Source organism: Mustela putorius, unplaced genomic scaffold (assembly GCF_011764305.1).
Source record: "Mustela putorius furo isolate JIRA1106 unplaced genomic scaffold, ASM1176430v1.1 tig00003901_pilon_pilon_pilon, whole genome shotgun sequence".
NCBI classification, from domain to species: domain Eukaryota; kingdom Metazoa; phylum Chordata; class Mammalia; order Carnivora; family Mustelidae; genus Mustela; species Mustela putorius.
This window is the reverse complement of record NW_025422049.1, coordinates 15,650,014-15,664,875: the sequence shown is the minus strand read 5'-3', so window position 1 is coordinate 15,664,875 and position 14,862 is coordinate 15,650,014. Positions and strand designations below refer to the sequence as shown.

General features: G+C 43.4%; 1 protein-coding gene across 5 annotated transcripts in view; it reads right to left on the bottom strand.

The window, feature by feature from the left end:
* Window positions 1-14,862, bottom strand: part of CHRDL1 (chordin like 1) — a 120,949-nt gene that overhangs the window by 44,725 nt on the left and 61,362 nt on the right. For 3 of the 5 annotated variants that reach the window (XM_045068297.1, XM_004769062.3, XM_004769063.3), the window contains exon 5: window positions 1,248-1,393. In XM_045068297.1, the coding sequence (XP_044924232.1) occupies window positions 1,248-1,393 (146 nt within the window). The remainder of the gene's footprint in view (window positions 1-1,247; window positions 1,394-14,862) is intronic. The other 2 variants (XM_045068298.1, XM_045068296.1) reach the window with 1 other exon arrangement.

Sequence of the window (14,862 nt, the reverse complement as noted above, 5' to 3'; positions counted from 1 at the left end):
AGAGAGATAGAGAGAGAGAGAGAGAGAGCACTATCAGGCAGAAGGGCAGAAGGAGAGGAAAAAGCAGGCTGAGCAGGGATCCCAATGCCATGGGGCTCGATGCCAGGACCCTGAGATCAGGACCTGAGCCAAATGCAGATGCTTAACCATCAAAGCCACCCAGATGCCCCTAAACCTTGTTCTTAGAAAGATATTATCTGGGGCTAGAAAGGTCCCTGAAAAGTCATTAGTAAGGGAAGGCCACAACCAAATTCTCCCAAACTACCGAGATACCATATTTTTTACTAAAAGTCACCAAGGGAAGAGATTCTAGAACTTCCCTCTGCATGAAATTCAGTGTTTAATGCCTTTACAAGCAAAAAAGTTCCTACATTGAACTTCATTTCCTCACACTTCAGTTGAAACAGCCATTGTCTTCCATTTTCTGGTTCCACCTCTTACATTTTCTGGACTGCACAATTCCATGAAGATATAATCAATATACTTTATTCCTAAGGTATATAAGGTTCTTCTGACAGATTAGGTCAGAGGAATAATAATGTTTTGCTGAGAGAGTTCTCACTGCAGGGTATCAGGGGCAAACTGATTGGGAGAATACATCAGATGGGAACCAAGAGATAGCTCAATTTTTTTGTGAACTGGACTGAGTGGCCTTGGATGGCACCAATGACTTTTCTGCCCCTAGCATTCCCAAGGCTTCAAACAGTTGAGTTCTTCTGATGAAGGCTTTGCTGGGGTCACCCTTGTTAAAAGGAGGACAGAGCAAGACCATCAGCTCATGTTTGTGCATTTAAACAATCCTAATGTTTTAGTAAAGACCAGGATATGACTATGTCTGATTTCTTTCACATAGGTCAGGATTGTTCAGGGCTCTTGAAAATCAGGGAGTCTGGACTGACAGGATTAGGATTTAAATGCAATTCACCTTGGGGTGTCCTGGGTGGCTGAGTCAGTTGAGCGTCCAACTCTTGCTTTCGGCTCAGGTCATGATCTCACAGTTTGTGAGATCAAGCCCTGAGTTGGGCTCCATGCTCACCGGGGAGTCGGCTTGAAATTCTGTCCTTCTCCCTCTGCCTCTGCCCCCACTTGCTCTCTTTCTCTCTCTCTCTCTCTCAAATAAATCAGTTAATCTTTTAAAAAAATGCAATTCCTCTTCCTTCCAAACACCTTATAGTGTAGCCTCCAAGTACAGGTGTAAGTACAGAAGGGGCTAGGGCTAGCAGGGACATTAAGACACCAGGTCTTACCGAACAGCTGCACTGGGTACACTGATTGGGTTGCCGGTTCTGAAAGAGCCCTTCAGCCACGAACAGCTCACCATGTTGGTAAGTGGTCCCGTTGTACTCACACGACTTGCTGGTCACCTTATTGTTCGTTGGTGGTAGGGAATCTTCTGGGACAGGGTGGAGAAAAACCATACCAAGTATTGGCTTCACTGCAAAGAATTTCATAAATCCCAACAGCAGATGGGGCTGTATCACACAGAGGGAGTTAAAAGATAATCCCTGATTCAGTGCTAAATGGCAATGGGCATGACCATCCATCTATTCTTTCATTTGCTGAGCATCTATTGTGTTCCAGGTACTGTGATAGACATGAGAGAGAAATCAGAGAAGGACAAGGACCCTGCATTCACAGAGCTAAGAGACCAGGTGAATGACATGTTAACTTGCCCGCAAGGACGGAGTCCTTTCAGAAGAGGAAACATCTATTATAACAGCCTTTGTAACTTTACCCCCTGTCATGTTTCATATCGCTTGGCATGTGCTTGTATGCTTATTCTGGCCTCTGGAGTCCTTGCTTTTTTTTTTTTTAAATGAAATATAGTTGACATACATAGTCTTTGCTTATTTTTAATTCCATCACTAAGCTCACCCTCTCCTTCCACTCTTTTCCACCTGCTGAAGTCCTGTCTGATTTTGAAGGCTCAGGGAAAGTCCCTTTTCCTCTATGATGTATTCTCTAACAGCTCCAGCCCACGACCTGGCCCTCTCCAAACATGTGATTTCTGAAATACACAATCAAGCACTCGAGTGTTACTCTAACTCCCATTTGTGACTTAGAGTCACCTAGCCAACAATTTATGAAGAGATTTCACATACATTTTTATAAGGGAGCCTCATAATAACCCTATCAACCAAGTAAATCATATCCTTAACTCCATTTTTCACTTGAGGATAACAAGACTCAGAGGTTGACTTTTCTGAAGTCCCAGATGTAGTAAGTGATGACTCCAAATTCCATCTTCTTCTGTCAACCTAGGTACACATGTGTGTGTCCTGCTTTTTAAGGACTGGGTTGCTGCCTTATAGAGTTCCTGTTCTCTGTGGTGTCTAAAGCAGGGTTGTCATGGAGCAAAATATTAATGCACCAATGCATTTGATGAGTTGATTCTAATCAATGGTCTCAAGATGTCTTTTTACACACTCACGTGTGCACACACACACACCCAGCAATGAACAAGCCCCCAGATTAAACTCATAGCTGATGTACAAACTAACAATAGATGTAAATGGGGCTTGGAAAGTGCCCTCTGTAGAATACCACAAAAAGAGAAATCAAGGGAGTTGTGTGTTTCATTAGGGGAAGGCTTAGACAGTTAGACCATCCTTTCTTTCCCATCAGTCGAAAGTATAATGCAAATGAGTCCATCTTATGGGTTAGTCATAACTCAATACAACCATTTAAAACAACAGAATGATGCTCTGGTTCCTCTTGAGATCATATGAATCTTTCATTTTTTGAAAAAACAGAATGAAATTATTGTTAGGATATAGGTGAAAATTATAAAGGCTAATGGTAATAGCAGTAATAATAATAATAATAGCTCAGATTTACTGAGCCCTAATTAATATACAGGGTACAATGGTGAATGCTTTTCCATACGTGATTACATTGGTTTTTACTAGTACCATTCTGAAATGGACATGATTATGCCCATTTTGCTGATGGGGAAACTAAAGCTTAAGAAACTAACTGTCTTGCCCCAGGTCTCACAATTAGCGAGCTTTGGTAACACCAACATATGAACTGATGTCTGACTGATTCTAGAATCTTCCATCCTTTCTACTACCAAGGAGGGTGTTAATCATATCAAACCTGTAACAAGGGAGGGACCGTTTAATTTAAAAACCAAAACTGGGGCGCCTGGGTGGTTCAGTGGGTTAAGCCGCTGCCTTCGGCTCAGGTCATGATCTCAGGGTCCTGGGATCGAGTTCCACATCGGGCTCTCTGCTCAGCAGGAGGCCTGCTTCCCTTCCTCTCTCTGCCTGCCTCTCGACCTACTTGTGATTTCTCTCTGTCAAATAAATAAATAAAATCTTAAAAAAAATAATAAAAAATAAAAACCAAAACCAATGGAACATGAAGGCTGAGTTGTCCCCCTAGAATGTTTTGGTCTACAATACCCAGGAAACTGATATCACATTTACTCTGGCTCCAGCAATTTGCGTAACTAACTCAATTCTATACTTTGCTATGTAACTTGACCTATGAGTTCTGAGTAACTCATTCCTTGGGTGTTAACTAATTATTAATGACTCCTCACAGAATACAAAAGTAGTTCCTTAAAAAGAAGACTTAGGGGCACCTGGGTGGTTCCATCGGTTAAGAGTCTGACTCTTGATTTCAGCTCAGGTTATGATCTCAGGGTGGTGAGATCTAGCCCCACACTCAGCAGGAAGTCTGCTTGAGATTCTCTCTCTCTCCCTCTCTCTCTCCCTCTGCCACTCCCCTCACTTGCATGTTCTCTCTCAAATAAATAAATCCTAAACAAAAGAAAAAAAGAAGTCTTAGCTTCTAGAGCATGCTTAACTCATACCAGTTGACCCTAAGTGCCTGCTCCAGCCCACAGGTACACACAACCAGACAGCTGCAGCTGGTACACAGGAGTAAAATTCACTGGAAAAAAGACAGAGGCAGGCCCATTCACCCCTCTGGGCTCTAATTATACCAAATCTCAATATTTTGTGGTGAAGGAAAACTGGGATGACCTACAAAAGAATATCAACCATGACTCTTACAGGAGTTGACAGATCTTTGGAATGCCAAAAGAAAAAAAGAAGGTTGGAATTATTTTGCTACAGAAGAATGTGGATTGATTTTTGAAATGGGCCTTCTACCAAGGGATTGATGGGGAAGCAACTGCAGGGTGAGGTTTTCCAGTGGAATCATGACCTTGAGAGTCTTTCTTGCAACAGTCTTCAGAGTAGCCTGGCATAGAGTCTATTAATCTACCCAACAAGAGATGGGGAGAAAGCAAAAGAGAGAAACACAAAACAGAATCAAAGAAAAAGAAACCAATTATGAGCATGCTTACTGCTAGTTTTACACAATACATTTATCTTAATATCTTTCCATTTACTCTTATTTCATATTTTTAATAACCCTAATAGAGTGGTGAGAGAATTACAGAAATGAGGCTATTGATATCCCAAAAGATTTGGCCCATGTCACCCAGATATTAACAGGAAAGCCAACTCAGAAATAGTTTTCCTGTCTTGAAGTTTGTGCTCTTTTTATAGAGTGGGTGTTAAACACTGGCAGATGGAAAGGAAATGAAATCCATACCTGGAAGAGAGATCTGTGTTTCCATGTTTATTACATCCCATGCTCATTGCAGCATTATTCACAATAGCCAAAGTAAAGAAACAGCCTAAGTGTCAGTCAGTCAATGAGTAGATAAAGAAAAAGCGGTACATACATACAAGAGAATATTATTCAACCTTTAAAAAGACATCTCACCACTTACAACAACATGACTGAACCTGGAGGACATTATGCTAAGTGAAATAAGGCAGATACAGAAAGGAAAAAAATTGTATGGTCACATTTTTTGTGAAATCTAAAAACACGTTGAATATATAGAAGCAGAGAGTAGATTATTTCCTTTGCTGTGCAAAAGCTTTTGATCTTTAATAAAACCAAAAGACAACTGACAGAATGGGAGAAGATATTTGCAAACAACATATCAGATAAAGGGCTAGTATCCAAAATCTATAAAGAACTTATCAAACTCAACACCCAAAGAACAAATAATCCAATCAAGAAATGGGCAGAGGACATGAACAGAAGTTTCTGCAAAGAAGACATCCAGATGGCCAATAGACACATGAAAAAGTGCCCCACATCACTTGGTATCAGGGAACTACAAATCAAAACCACAATGAAATACCACCTCACACCAGTCAGAATGGCTAAAATCAATAAGTCAGGAAATGACAGATGCTGGCGAGGATGCGAAGAAAGGGGATCCCTCCTACACTGTTGGTGGGAATGCAAGCTGGTGCAACCACTCTGGAAAACAGCATGGAGGTTCCTCAAAATGTTGAAAATAGTTGAAAAGCTACCCTACAACCCAGCAATCACACTACTGGGTACTTACCCTAAAGATACAAGTGTAGTGATCTGAAGCGGCACGTACACCCGAATGTTTATAGCAGCAATGTCCACAATAGCCAAACTATGGAAAGGACCTAGATGTCCATCAACAGATGAACGGATAAAGAAGATGGGGTATATATATACAATGGAATACTATGCAGCCATTAAAAGAAATGAAATCTTGTCATTTGCAACGACATGGTTGGAACTAGAGGGTATTACGCTTAGCAAAATAAGTCAATCAGAGAAAGACAACTATCATATGATCTCCCTGATATGAGGAAGTGGAGATGCAACAATGGGGGGTTAAGTGGGTAGAAGAAGAATCAATGAAACAAGATGGAATTGGGAGGGGGACAAACCATAAGTGACTCTTAATCTCACAAAACAAACTGAGGGTTGCTGGGGGGAGGGGGGTTGGGAGAAGGGGGGTGGGGTTATGGACATTGGGGAGGGTATGTGCTTTGGTGAGTGCTGTGAAGTGTGTAAACCTGGCGATTCACAGACCTGTACCCCTGAGGCTAGTAATTCATTATATGTTAATGAAAAATAAAAAAGATTATATTAAAAAAAATAGAAGCAAAGCGTAGAACGGTGGTTACACTGGGGGTGGGGGAAATGGGGGAGATATTGGTCAAAGTGTATAAAGTTGCAGTTACATAAGATGAATACGTCTAGAGATCTAATGTATAGCATGATGAGTATAATTAATAATACTAGATTGTATCCCGGACATTTGCTAAGAGAGATTTCAGGTGTTCTCCCTACAAAGTAAATGGTAACTACGTGAAGAGATGATGCTAATTAGCTTGACTTTAATAATCATCTCAATATATATAAATATGTATATCAAATCAGTATGTTTTATACCTTAGACATATACAATTTTTACTAAAGAAAAGATTGTTTTCTTAAACTTGGAGGTAGGATCATGGAGTCAAAAACCCCAGGGTGGGTAACCACTTTCTCTAACCTTGCCAAGTTACTTTACCCCTTTGGGCCCCAGTTTTTCTATCTAAGAATGGGATGTATGGAATTGTTGAATCATTATATTGTACACCTGAAACTAATATAGCACTGTATGTTAATTATAGTAGAATTAAACATACACATACATGAAAAAAGGCACCCCCAAACCTAGTGGATAAAAACCATAAAACCCCCAAATCACCATAATAATAAATTAATTAAATGGGCAGGGACACAAATGCTAGCTGTACAGTAAAGTCGAACAGCAAGGCCCTTCCATTCCTAATTTAGAACACAAAGTAAAGAATGCACACTCCTGGAAATAAATAAGAAATAAGTAATTAAATTGGAGAAGTGACTTGTAATCTGCAGTTTTACTGAATAAAAATGGGACTCAAATCTCCTCTTGCATCTTTAGAATGGGCCAACACAGCATGCCGGGTGCCATCAAAGCAAAGAAGGCCACCTGGTACTCTCCACTCTCCCTTCCTAGATTTTCCAAGGTGGCTGGGCTTCTAACCAACTATTCCTGGAACACATTCGATGTTCCTGGCCAAATACTGGAAGAAAATCAGTCCAAGAAAAGCTAACCTCAGGGCCCCTCGTGGCAATGGTACTCTGAGGAGGAGTGGGACGAGGACATGATGGGGTCAGCAGACAAGGGCGAAGCCATGTGACTACAGTTGTGCTGGGAAAAAAACTGTTCCTTCAATGCTCCCCCTCCTCATTAGGGATGGTCTCACATGTAGCAGAACTATGGCTTCTGTGGGGCTTGGAAAAATGCTCCCCTATCCTCTGTATCTCTCCCTTCCTTTGAACTCACTGGTGCCTAAAATGCCATCACTGGAAGTCCATTCCTTTGGGATAAATCGTTGCCTTTTGCAATCAGATTTTTATAATCCCAGTATTTCTGTGAGAGGTTACACATGGTCCAGAACATCTCAGTATGAATAACTTTGCCACAAGTTTGTTTTGTTTTGTTTTTTTGCTCTTCAGAGAAACTGGCAAATTTTACCAAGAAGTCTGTGGTCCTATCCCACTTCCTTTGGTACACCATTCTCTCCCCTCCTGGCACTGGCCTTCTTCCCACCCTCCAGAACCCAAAATCCTCATGCTGGCTGCTGACTTCTCTACTCTCTCTACCCTCAAATTTCTATTTTCTTAGCAGGCCACTTCTTGGCAAGTCAGGAAGGCTGCTTGTATGTCAGGAGACAAATCAGCTCCCAGTGTTTATGAGAGAAATGCAAACCTCTCCAGAGCTTCAAGGGATCAGTTGCCAATCTCCTGGACTCCAAGTCCCTCCCTTCTCTTGCCCATCACTACTGTTACTTGGGTTCCTACTTGATACTTGATGGCTGAGCCTGGTGCTAATGTTTCCAGTCTGGTTCTCTGTCATTCTACTGGTGTGGTCCCAGCACATCTGCAGACCATGTTGGAGGTGTGGTAGAGAGGGAATTTAGAGATGATGATAGAAGGCTTGAAGTAAGAGTTTGTCTTCCCTTTAATTATGATGATACACACACACAACATAGAACCATATAGTTCAAAGGGTTTGACCTTAGATCTGAGAAACATGAGAAGGAACAGGCCAAAGGAAGGGGCAAGGAAAGTCCTGAAATAGGGTGTTGTTTGTAGGCAGTGTTTTCTGCTCTATCTCACATCAGTGCAAACAAAAAGAATCGAACCTGGTCTCTGGGGTCTGCGAACATTGGTGGGCACAAAACCCAGCTTTGGCATGTCTTTGATCTGTGACCTTGGGAAGGTTGCTTGATCTCTTTGTGCCTTGGTTTCTTTGTCTTCAAAATGAGAATGTCCTCTACCTTATAAGACTATGAAGATAAGAGATCACTTATTTTAAAAAGCCCCAAAGTATCCAGTACATAATAATGCCCACAAATGCCCATAAATGGTAAGTGGTGTTGGTATAGAAATAAGGACCACAGAAGAACATAGAAGGATTTCCTTGCTTCCATGGATAACTGGACAGTTAATTAAATGGCGATTGCTTTGTGCTTACGTGTACGGTAAGTGCTCTGGGGTTAACAACAGTTAAGAGACAAGTTTCCTTTTCTCCCCACTTCTTCATTTAACATCTGCTTATGGGGGATTTGACTATACCCAGCACAAACAGGTCCTCAAGCTTACCATGAAAATAATTGGTACCTTGCTGGGTTGGAGCTGCAGAGGTAAATAAGACTTGACCCCGACTTCAAGGAGAATCCTGCTTTCATTGGAGGGGCTGGCATTAAAAGATGTTAGTTGCTAACATACTTTATGATAACTCATAAACATTGAGGCTGGGAGGCCAGATTAGAACCAATTGCCAAACTATGTCAAATGGGAAAAAATGTCACCTGCATCATGAACAATTTAGGTTGGACACTAGAAAGTAATCCTTAACCATATTTCTCATTCCAAAATTCAGTTTGGGGAGTTTCTGTTGGAAAATAATAATTCTACTTGAAGGCCAAAGGCTAGACTAGGTGAATATTTTGAGCCCCTTCCAACCATAGAAAATCAATCCTACCAAGCTGGTCACAGTTCTCTACTCCTACTTGTGGGACAGAGCCTAGCTAGGACTCTGTGTTCCCAGTCTGAACACTATGAGATGGTTTTCTCCTCCCAACACTATTCAACACCTCTGGACAGTGGTAGCTAGTACAGCACTTTCTAAAACAAATTATTTTAAAGTGTATAAATTTGGGTTGCCTTTTGGCCTTGGCCCAGATGGGAAGAAAGCAGATGACTAAGGGTGCCATGGGAAACCACTAAGCTCCTGCAAGAAGTGCTGCCATAGCTGACGGAGGGACAGCTGGGTGCTGCATAAAGCAAGGACAAAATAAACCCTGCAGAATGAATGCATCCCAAACAGTGGCTGTGTCTAGTCCCCTTCAAAATAGGAACAGGTGTTCAGCCTCTGAGGCCATGTGGGTTCAGGTGAGTTGTTCTCTGGAATGCTAAGAGCAAAGGTACTGCTTCAAATGGGTCCATCAGCCACAACTGCGATGCCTACTATTTAGATTTCTTCCTTTCATTGCTCCAACCCCTCTTACCTCTCTTTGCCCTTGGCCTCTCCAAGGGGCAGCTTAACTGCACCTGCTTTCCTGGGGCAGAGACTTAAGATTTCCAGATCTTTCTTCAACTGTCCTCTGTGGAAACCCAACTCTTCTCTGGCCCATCACATTGAGGTCTTGGTAGGGAGGATGGGGACTCATCTTCTTAATTCATACCAAGGTGCCAAGGGAAAACAACTTTTGGAAACACGTTATTTTTCTAGATAATGAAATCATTATGTGGGCTTCTGGTGCTTTATCCAAAATGAAGCTGTAGAGCATGAGGCAAGAGATATGGAACCTTCCAGAACTTAGGGCTTATGTGGAGGAGATGACTGAATACAGCCTGCAAGGTCTGTCCTACTAGGAGGAGAGGCCTGACTTCAGTTTCCCATTTGGGCCCAAATTCCAGCTCCACTATTAATTAGTTGCCACAGATAAGCTGAGCAAATCATTTCATGTTACTGAGTCTCAGTTCCCTCATCTAGAAAATGGAACTGATAATAAGATCTACTTCAAACGTTGTGAAACACCAACAAGATAATGTGCTAGCCATAGAACTGGGTGAGTATTAATGCTTAGTAAATGCTGCTACTGTTATATTACTATTAGCTATAAAAGATAGAATTTCTGGAAGGCAGGAAGTAGGTTGCTAAGAGAAGAGATGTGGGGCTGCCTAATCTTTACGGCAGGTGTTTGCATTAGACTGAATGTCTATGTTCTCCCTGCCCCACAGATTCATATGTTAAAAACCTAATCTCCAGTATGATGGAGGTGGGGCCTTTGCAGAGGACAGGAATAGACACTTTTCCGAAGAAGAAGGTGCCTGCGTGGCTCAGTCAGTTAAGCATCTGACTCTTGATTTTGACTCAGGTCATGATCTTAGAGTCGTGAGACTGAACCCCACATTAGGCTCTGTGCTCAGCATGGAATCTTCTTGAGATTCTCTCTCTCGCTCTCCCCCTCCTTGCACTCTCCTCCTCTCTGTCCCTCTCTCTAATAAAAAAAATAAAATCTTAAAAAAAAAAGAAGATGGGGCACCTGGGTGGCTCAGTTGGTTAAGTGTCTGCCTTAGGCTCAGGAGCCCCCACGTTGGGCTCCCTGCTCAGCGGGGAGTCTGCTTCCTCCTCTTCCTCTTCTCCTTCCCCTGCTCATGTGTGTGATCTCTTAAATAAATAAAATCTTTAAAAAAAAGAAGACCTACAGATGGCTAACAGATAAATGCTAAATGCTCAACATCACACATCATCAGGGAAATACCAATCAAAACTACAATGAGATAATCACCTCACACCAGTCAGAACGGCTAGATTGAACAACACGGAAAACAACAGATGTTGGCAAAGATCCAGAGAAAATGGAACCCTCCTACACTGTTGGTGGTAATGCAAGCTGGTGTAGCCACTCTGAAAAATGGTATGGAGGTTCCTCACAAAATTAAAAATAGAGCTACCCCATGATCTGGCAATTGCGCCACTAGATATTTACCAAAGGATACAAAAATACTGATTCAAAGGGATACATGAACCCTGATGTTTATAGCAGCAATGTCCACAATAACCAAACTATGGAAAGAACCCCAATGTCCATCAACTGATGAAGGGATAAAGAAGTGGTACGTATATGCAGTGGAATACTACTCAGCTACCAAAATGAACAAAATCTTCCCATTTGCAACGATGTGGATGGAGCTAGAGAATATAATGTTAAGTGATATCAGTTAGTCAGAGACAAGTATCATATGATTTCATTCCGATGTGAAATTTCAGAAACAAAACAAAAGAGTGAGAGAGGAAAACCAAGAAACAGAGTCTTAACTACAGGGAGCCTGCTGATGGTTTCCAGAAGGGAGGTGGATGGGGGTAAGGGGGGAATAGGTGATGAGGAGGAAGGAGTACACTTGTTGTGATGAGCACTAGGTGCTGTATGGAAGTGTTGAATCAGTAAATTGTATATGTGAAGCTAATAATACACTGCGTGTTAACTAACTGGAATTTAAATACAAACTTGAAAGAGAAGACAAAAAAGGAGGTGGGACCTTTGGGACGGAATTAGGTCAAGATGGCAGAACCCTCCCAAATGGGATTAGTGCCCTTATCAGAAGAGACCAGAAGGAAGGGAGGTGATCTCTGTTTTCAGCATGAAGGTGGCTACCTGTAAGCCATGAACTTGGGTCTCACCAGATACCACATATGCTGGCCATTTGATCTTAGACTTCCTAGCCACCAGAACTGGGAGAACTAAATGTTTATGTTGAAGCTACTCAATCTCTGGTATTTTTGTTCCAGAGGCCCAAGCTAATACAGTTGTTTTCCACTGCCCCTTAGAACTTCTTGAAAATGGCCAGATTCTGCGTGGTGACTAGAAAGTCACCTCTGAGCCATCACATTCACCAAGAATCCTCTTATGCCCATGCTCTGGGCTGACTGGCCCTTCCCGCTAAGGCAGAGCTCCCAAAGGTGGCAAGCCCACTCTGTCCGTAAACTCTCTTCCACTTTGCTCCACCAGAATGCCTGACATGGCCCCAGGTTCAAGCATTAGTCAAAAAAGGGCTTTACCTTTTCCAGAGGTTTAATGAGTTCACACTAGAGAGTACCAAAGACTGGAAAGGAGTCCCCTGATGAAGAGCACACCATCATCACACCCACAGTGTGCTACCACTTCACACCCACCAAGGATGGCTATCATTAAAAAAAGAAAAAACATCAATTGTTAGCGAGGACATGGAGAAATCAGAAGCCTCATCCACTGCTGGTGGGAGCATAACAGTATAAAGTGGTGTAAAATGGAAAACAGTCTGGCAGTTCCTCCAAGTTCAATACAGAGTTACCACCTGAACCAGTAATTTCACTGCTGGGCATGTACCCAAGAGGAGTCAAAGTTGGGACTCAGATAAGGTATGCAAATCTTCACAGCAGCGATATTCACAACGGCCGAAAAGTGAAAAGAACACAAGTGTCTATCAATACATAAACGATCAGTATATCCACAACAGTGCAATACTATTCAGTTAGAATAGATCACTCTCGAAAACATTAGGCTGAGGAATAAAGCTAGTCACATAATGTCTGTTTCTGCTTATATGAAAAGGCCAGAACAAGCAAATCCAGAGAGACAGAAAGTAGATCAGTGGATGCCAGGAGCTATGGGGAGGGTTGGGGGGGGGGGTGACTGCCAGTGGGTATGAGGTTTCTTTTGGGGATGAAGAAAATATTCTGGAACTGGACAGTGGTGACAGTGGTACCTTGTGATGACACTAAACCCAACTAAACCGTACACTTTAAGAGCATAAATGGTATGTGAATTATATCTCAATAAAGTTGTTAGCAACAAAACGAAACCACTAAACAGCCTACAACACGGACACCAGGGCTAAGTATGGGAGTGGGGCGGGGCCTGGACAAAATGAAGGTGCTGCTCAAGGTGACAGGGAGGCAGGCAAAGAGGGAAAGGTAAATGAAAAAGGGAAGGAGAGCCCACAAGGGGGCAGGGCTGGCGTGCGGTGGGGTGGCGAGCTCAATCCCAAATCTTAGTTTTGTCTGGTGTTCCGTGGCCATGCCACAGGGTACCCACCTTGGGAGACCGGGCAGGTCTGCCAGACCGCCGAGCGAAAGGAGGGGTGGGGTGATGCCAGGGAGGATTTCCCTGCTCGGAATCTTCAAGAAGACTGGGTTCAGACCCCCAACTTATGCAAGATTAGTGGCCTCCCTACTCACTCTCCCCAGCCCAAACCCCAACACCCACCCCCCAACCCCGTGGGGGCCCAGGCCAGGAAATTCTTGCTGCAGATTCAGATCACTTTGCAGCTCAACACACAGACACAACACCCTGTCCCAAGCAAGAAGGTGCCGAGTGAGAAGAAACAGTCATCTGCTGGTCCAGCTGGAGAGCAGAGTGGAAGAAAGTGCTGAAAGCTCACGCCCTGGTATAATCCGCGGCTTTCCTCCTCACCCGGAACCCATCTGTGGGCTGTTTTTCATCCCACTTCCCTTAATGTTTCAGCTGTTGGCAGTCAGTAGCTGACCCTGCCTGGATATGCCCTCTTATCAGACAGATGCCAGGAAGGATGGCTTGAGGAGAGGGTCTGGGCCTGGGCACCAGATCGGGGGGGATGTTGGGGGGGGGGGAACATGCTTTCTTGGCTGGCTGGTACCACTGACTTGCTCCACTCAGTCTGCTTCTCTGGGCCTCAGTTTTGAAAGAACCTGCTTGCATTTGTGAGTAGGTGTAAATATTCATCAGGGGCAAGCATTTCAGTCGCTTCTACTTCACAGGGCAGGAGTCAAAATACACAAGATTACATTTTTTTGAAACGGCCCAGGGAGACAAGAAGCTATACCCAACACGGCCCATCGATGAAGATTATCTCTGGTTTACCAAGAGCATTCCACGGAAGGCAAAAAGACAATTATCCCTGAGTCTGCTCCCATGGTCCAGGGTCCAGAGCTTACTATAGCTCATAATGGTTTGGCCAACTCCAAAAAGGTCCCTCGGTGTGTGATTTGCCGCCTCTCAGATAGCAATTCTAGCCTTGAGGTGTCAGTCACCTGCCTGTTGACAAGCTCTACATGGGCAGCAGCCCCGTGGCAAGGACCTAGCCCGGGGAATGAAGCACATCTCAAAGATCCATCCCCTTGGCTCAAGAGCGCTCTACTTCAGACCACCTGGGTCTTGGCCCCGCTGTGCTCCTCAGCAAATGTGCACTGGCTCACACTAGACCCCACCACCTCCCCCGGACTACACTTTGCTTCCTCATATTTTATCTAGCCCTTGCTGTTCATCCCACATGCTCTGATTTCCTGTAGCAGCTCCAGTGGTTTGTCTGTACTTTACAGTCTAACCCCTGCTAACAAGGGTACTGTTTGCTAAGTGATCCAGAAGGATAAAGGAGGCAAGCCTTACGTCTTGACTTCTCTGTCTCCTGCTGGCTCCAGCGCTGGAACAGCAGAACAAAAGTTCACATAGTAATATAAGCTCACAGGTTGCGAGTCTATTCTTAATTCCCTTAAGACATATATGCATCCAACCAGGAGCAAGTTTATTCTTCATTTAAGTCCCAGAGAACCATAGAGCTAGAAGCAGGACTCTTGAAAGGGCTTCTGAAGGGAGTTACAAAATTTTGTGTATGAGGGTATGTGTATTCTATCAAGAAGAGGGTCCATGGGTTCCATCAGCTTCTCTGACCCCTAAGAGGCGCCTCTGTTAGTTTAAGATAAAGGGAAGAGCCTTTGGGGTTCACCTCAGCAGCATGGGAACTCTGTTGCCAATTCAGTCCCCGTTCTTGGGTTCCAGAGCTCCACATGCTCATTTTTAGCTTTCTGTGCGCTGTGGAAAGCTTCCCATAATCCAATCTTTAGAAGGAACCACTATGTTCTGTCCTGTCAAAATGTCTTCTGCTTTACTGAACAGCTTTATTATCAGCTCCATTATTCAGCTCATGGACCATTCCAGTCTCATT